This window comes from Sparus aurata, chromosome 21 (assembly GCF_900880675.1).
Source record: "Sparus aurata chromosome 21, fSpaAur1.1, whole genome shotgun sequence".
Taxonomy (NCBI): Eukaryota; Metazoa; Chordata; class Actinopteri; order Spariformes; family Sparidae; genus Sparus; species Sparus aurata.
This window is the reverse complement of record NC_044207.1, coordinates 10,050,487-10,057,223: the sequence shown is the minus strand read 5'-3', so window position 1 is coordinate 10,057,223 and position 6,737 is coordinate 10,050,487. Positions and strand designations below refer to the sequence as shown.

Here is a 6,737-nt window from a genome sequence, read left to right as displayed (position 1 = left end):
AGTGTTGGCCACTCGATCGCAACGCAGCAACGCGACGCCGCTGAATTTAACCCAACCTCAAAATTCAACCGGCAGAACAACTGTGACGGAGCACTGTAATTAAAGGGGCACTGTTTTCATTATCAATACTTACAATATTAATGAGGTAATAATACAAACTCAGACACGTTTGTTTTTTGCCATGACCGAATCAACGAGCTGTTCTCAGAAGATAATAAGGTCCCAGAACACTGTTTGAAGCTAGAAAAGTGGCTGGGTCCGCCACATATAAACAAAGCAAAACAGTATGAAATTGCGTTGTCCTCTAAGGTCAGTTTGTTTGTTAGTTTATTTAGTTTGTTCAGGCAGGAAAAAAAATCAGTCATTGAAGATCTTTCTCTTTTGATTACGTTTCTTCCACAAAACTACACAGTGCACAGACAAGACATTACCACAAGCACGCCAAAACAAACCAAGAGAAAAAAAACAATCAATGAACGAGCCGCTTTCTTTATCAAATTTCTAAGTAAACACTCGGCAGGATGTTAAACCTGAGGGGGGGGGGGGGTTTCTGTACCAGTGATGGAGGTGCTGTAAGCAGTAAGTGGTTGCGGCGTTACAGGAAGTAGAGCAAAAAGGTATGGGAAATGAAAAGCGAAATAAGCGGGTTTATAAAAGGCGAGGCGGTTCATCGAGTGATGGGTTAAAAAACTTCTCAGACTCTCGGGCTATTTGTGGCCTGCCGCCTCGCACGCCTGACAGAGACAGAACAGCATGGAGACGCTTCTTTTTCTATTTCCTCAATTCAACTACATGGCCCCGAAGGAGGAAGCATATTTCAAAATGCTCGGTCCACAAGACTTGCAGGCACCAAAGATGAAGGACGACAGCAGCAGGTTGGTGTGAAAAACCACAGTTATATTCTCCCTCTTCTTTGTTCTTTTTCTTTTAAGGAATTTCATAGTGGGCTTTGGTAAAAAAGTTGCAGTCAGAAATCAAGAAATCAGAGGAGTGCAACTTTTGTCATGAGGGAAGAGGCGAGCCAACATATGTGTGGAGAGGCTTTCTCTGACTCAAGGGCAGCATAGCGCTTGTATAATAGAGATGTGATGTTTCAACGCTTTACCTTATCTGAGTGTATTTCAAGGCCGCCGCAGCTGACTGTGAGGCTGTTAGACTTTTAAAAAAAAACCCAGCAGTCCTCCATGATGAGCCTCTGCAGCCTTTTTGTTAAAAACACGTCTGGATACGCGGCTCCCACCACAAAGTCGTTGCGTAATTTATAGTGTTTCATGTAAGCCACTTAAGAAATGTGTCTGCGGGGAGCAACTGTGACAAGTTGGCCGATTTGGGGAACAGTTTCGGAGTTGGCCGCGCAAGACAGTTTGTGGAAGTTGATGTGTGTTTTCTCCTCTGTTCGCAGGCAGAAAGACAAGGAGAGGAAGAGCCGACTCAGCCTTTTCCTCACCAAGTCAGGCTCTCACGAAAACGTCAGTCCCACTAAAAAGACAAATACGGCGCCCAGCAAGTGAGGCAAAAATCCATTCATTTCGTACAGAGGCGACGCTGCTTTTGACAAGCGTTATTCATTTTTAACCTCAGTTTCCAGCACCCTCTGTGTCTCATTGCACACTTGTATAAACAGACGTCTCATGAGAATCCAAAACCTTTATTCTTTTTTTTTTGCTGCATCATTAGGGAAGAGCTGACCGCATCTCTGATTTTTTTTTCTTTTTTCTTTTTTCTGCAGCATCTCACCGGAGGCAGCTTTGCAATGGAGCGACTCCTTTGAAGAACTGCTGAAGCGCTCGGGTCAGTTCAAAGCCCCCAGAATCTCTGGAGGATGTGTCAAATCGCCATCCAAAACGGTTCCTTCTGCTGTCAAACAACGTTGCTCCATTTGAATTGTAAACCGTTGAGGACTGCTACAGGCGATAAATAGTTAATGAGGGGGAGCAGTACGAGTTTCACTACATCTTTTAATGTTTGTTAGCACAGATAGTAATACAGAAACTGTGCAACTTCCTCATAGTCGCGGAAGTTGCACTTTAGTGCCGCAGCGAAACACTGTAAACCACTGTGCATGCTCATTTGGGAATGGTTAATATAGTCAGTGCCCTGTAGTAAGATAATAATATTAAGTATTTTAAGTATATATGTTGTAAGTATATTTAATTTATAAAAGGTTTATATATACAGTTTAATTGTTTGTACAGTGGGGTCGTTTTAATGACTTTGGGACGAAGATTTAAAGGAAAGTCTGTATCATTCCCTGGCACACCCTGCTACAATCAAATGGGAGCTTTATTTACCCAACAGGCTCGGAATATACACATTTTCAGGTGTCCGTCTCCTTCTTGTGTCACTCCAGTCACTCAATGCTCGTCTCTGTCTCTGTTTCCTCACAACCAGATGGGGTGGAAACCTTCTCTCAGTTCCTCAGGACAGAGTTCAGCGAGGAGAACATCGAGTTCTGGTTGGCCTGCGAGGAATACAAGACCATCGATTCTGACACCAAGCTGCTGTCCAAAGCCAAATATATTTATACAGTTTTTATTGAATCGGACGCCCCTAAAGAGGTACGGCATGGCGTGTTTATTTATCGTCAACTGCTTGGATGTAGTGTTGCGACATACTATAGGATAAAAGGCCGGTTTAGCATTTTCTTTATTTGTCACTGAGGTGTGTGGGAGGTTTCAAATATTTATGTCATCATAATAAAAATATCAGTGGGAAGAGTTGATAGCACCACGCAGTCATGAGCCTGCAGCAGCTTGACCTTTCTGAGCAACTGCTACAAGCAACAGCTCGCTGAGGTCAGGCCATCTAGTGCATGCACCGCTGCAAAGCAGGTCGGGTTATTTCTGTAGGAGACGGCCGCGGTTTCAAAGGTTTCCATTCCTTTTTGTGAGGATGATGCGACCACCATCTGATATGCTTTCAGGCCCTGCAGCAGATCTGACCGTTTGAGAGTTTGCCGTCTGGTTTGAGGTTTTCTGACATTCCGCTGCAGAACTGGAGAGAGCAGCACCCACACACTTTCAGTATTAGATGAGTGTATATATGTGAAAGATTTCGGAGCAGGCACCGGCGAGCTGAAGACTCACCGTGTGATTTCAAGGGAGGTCGTAATGTAAACGAGCGTCGCTTTAATACGAACGGTGGACACTCATGAATAACTTTGGCAGCGGTCGTGATTTTTTTCTTTCTTTCTTTCTTTCCTTTCTTGTGTTTTTGTGATGCGGTGCAAAACAAGCGAGCGTCACGACAGTAACAACACCACGCGGAAAGACAGACATGAAGTGCTTACAATGAAAACAACAACACGGGACAATAAACAAACACATGGTGTTTTGGGGGCATTAAAGAACAAAAAAAAAAAAGGGGGGGACATGGACATGATTGGAATGGGCAAAAAAGGAAAATATCGTGTTACAATGTGAAATGTTTGTGAAATGCAAGAACATGTTCTTCTAATAACCTGATCAGTTTGTGTTTTGTAATAATGTGAAAACTTTTTGGTTTAACAAACAAACTTCTCATGTTATTACATGATAATATTTTTCTGACATTGCAGCAACACCCTTCTGAATCCCATGGCTATAAATGCTGTAATTATTATGTTGAGAAAAAAACTCAAGGCTTAATCTGACCACCCAGTCCATTAGTTAGATCGAGACAAAGAGTGCGCCTCGCTGTATACGGCATTCCTTTAGTCTAGCTTTACCGTATTCACTTAATACTGCACGAGTTTTTTCAATATGTCCTATTTTCCTTCCACTCAGGTCAACATTGACTACAACACCAAGATGGCCATCCAGAAGACCATAGCACAGCCCACGAAGAGCTGTTTCGAGGCAGCCCAGATGAAAGTCTACAGCCTGATGAAAAAGGACTCCTACCCAAGGTTCCTCCAGTCTGACATTTATCTGCGTCTCACCAGGAGGAAAGGCCCGGGGGCCACCATGTTTCGCAGAAGGTCACGCTCCTGTGTGTTCAACGATAGAGGCGAGGCCACGAATGAACCTTCGGCCTGGTAACACGTGGTAACATATCAGGCGTAGCGGCTCAATCTGTGAAACAGATTAATATATAGGAGATAATCCCTGATTTGCAGCACAATTGTTGGAACACAACGTGTGTTTTGCGGAGGCTTATTATCCACAGGTTTGCTTCTGCAGAGTGTTATTTTCTTATAACCACAAGGGTTACAGTGGATTATCTCACCTACATATAGCAGCTGGCTGGTGATTAAAGAAAAATTTGAGAGAACGGTTCAACATTTTGGGAATTATGCTTTATCACTACCTGATCCGCGCAGCACGTGCTCGAGCATGTCTGCTGTCTTGGACATCAAGGTACGGCAACACCTCGACGACAAACCAAATACGGAACTACAGTAGAATCTAAAATTTATAGGAACTCTGCATTAAAAATGACAAAACCTTTATTTAATATTTTATTGAGTTGTGTACGAGATTATACCAGTTTCTTCCTCCTTGGTTGCCAGTTTCTTGTCCGACTACTAATCAGAGATTGGCTAAAACTTTCAATCTTTACCTCGTCTGTGAACATCTGGACCCGAGACTGCCTTAACAGCTAGATTACTTCACTGTACACTAGACGTAAACTAATGTTAGCAAGCAACACAGCGGGTGTGTGTGTCAGTGTGTTTAAGTTAAGGTCAACCCTCAGTCAGTTCAGCCCTCACCAGAGACAGTTCTCCCCATCTCCTCTCCGTTAATAATTAACAAATCACCTACTGGTTACTGGGGGTTCATCTGGCAGACTATTCTATAATTTTCTTGTTTTCCAGTCTTAATGCTAAGCGAAGCTAGCTGGCTGCTGGTGGTGGCTTTATATCTACCATACAAACATGAGTGTGGCATCATTCTTCTCGCCTCAAAGGCAAATCAGCATATTTCCCAAGATGTTGAAATATTCCTTTAAGAAACATACCGCACAGCGGGATAACAGCTGACACCGTTAGCCTTTAAGCTGTAGGAATACACTGAAAAAGGTTACGAGGCCACTATGTCAGAGGCATGTGGTTATCTGAAAATAATGCACACTTTTCCTGCCAAACTGAATTGCGTATTCCCTGCGGCCACCAGATTATTCTGGAGCCCTTGTCTTCTCTCTCTCTCTCTCTCTCTCTCTCTCTCTCTCTCTCAGAGGCACTGCACTGCCTGCAGTTTGACGGTTTTTATACTTTCCCAAATCTCAAAACTTGAGTGACAACAGGACGGTCGGGGACAGACTCTCAGCCGAAGTGCCTCCGCGCTGCTGACAGTATTCAGCCAGCCGTACAGGCAGCCACACTGAGGCCTCTCTCCTGTCTGCAGACACATTACGCTTCAACTGCTTCGTCTTCCAATCCAGCAATACCACCTTATACAACATAAATGCCGTTGATATGGCGAACAAGCTAATTTGACCGTACCTCATTAAAAAGGATTCATGGTTTCATCCCTCGTACTGTCCGACCCCCTCCAGACTAATGTGCATCCGCGGTGTCTGCAGAGCACCGAAACTTTTTAATGAGGGATATACATCTCTCATGTCTGTTAGTGATTCATTCTGTCCCGTTTTCAGACGCAGAGACAATGCATATATCTTATATGAATACTAATATTATCTAATATTATATTAATTATGATTGCTGTTTTTCAGTTTGCTACCATCTCACATAATTTATGTATTACCATGATCATTACTGTTGCCTTTGCTCTTGTAAAATATACAGTGTGTACTTTAATATGTGGAGTAACTCAAATAAACACTTTCTTACAAAAGCAGCTATAATGAGGCCTTTTGTGTCATTAATTAGTTTGAATGACCTCATCTAAACGTGACAAATGGAGCTGTACTGTTTGCATATTACACTAGCGGGGGAAATTGTGATGGTGTGTAGCTCCCTCGTCGAAATCACTGAAAAATTAATAGACCTTATCAAATCCCACCAACCCCAGCGCAGAATTATTCATGTTACTGTATATGTATTCACAAGCGATACTTCTTACAAAGACAAATACATATTAATTTGGAAGTGTCAGCGATCCCGCTGAGTTCACCCCCCCCAAACTCTTGTGTATATATGCAGATGACATTTATGCCAGTACATATATGCGCACAGCATAAAGCTGGGTACACAAATGTGCCCACAGAGCCAGTTTAGCTCATTAACACAGATGTCAGGGCTTCTAGTAGCCTTCAGAGGGGATAAAGTCCGTCGCAGCCCAAGTTACTGCCGTTTTAGAAAAACCTGCGTGGAATACCTCACAGTTTGCATTAATTATGCATCACGCTAGACGGCAGCGGCATGCGTGTGCTGCAGTTTCCTGCTGTCTTCTCGCACATGTCGTCTGGGAAGGGAGGAAAAATGTAATGATGTGTTAACAAAGGTAGGAGCTCAGCTGGCCTGCCAAATTCATCACAGCTTAAGATTAGTTGGCCGCTAAGAATTCGCTGGCAGATTTCCTCTTTCTCTCCCATTGGTATTTAAATTTGTGACTCAGTCGGCGCTAAAAGCCTCTAAAATCGTCCATAAGTTAAAGATGTATTGTAGGAGCTCCAAGGGGGAAACAAAAGAGTAGGAAAGCAGTTTGCCTGGAGATATGAGGCTTGTAATACAAGATGAATACCAGTCTAAGAGGAGTTTAAAACAAAAAGATTTATTGTAAGGTGTCTGAGTTTTACGCAGATTTCCTCAAACAAATGGAACTCTTTTTAAAAGATTCCTCCATCCGAGTCAAAGT

The 6,737-nt window shown here is 43.0% G+C and overlaps 1 protein-coding gene across 1 annotated transcript; it reads left to right on the top strand.

The window, feature by feature from the left end:
- Nucleotides 1-623: 623 nt before the first annotated feature.
- Nucleotides 624-5,784, top strand: rgs18 (regulator of G protein signaling 18). The gene is made up of 5 exons (XM_030404117.1): nt 624-875; nt 1,403-1,507; nt 1,730-1,791; nt 2,392-2,558; nt 3,765-5,784. The coding sequence occupies exons 1-5, from the start codon at nt 754-756 to the stop codon at nt 4,017-4,019; spliced, it is 711 nt and encodes a 236-aa protein (XP_030259977.1). The 5' UTR covers nt 624-753; the 3' UTR covers nt 4,020-5,784.
- Nucleotides 5,785-6,737: the final 953 nt, after the last annotated feature.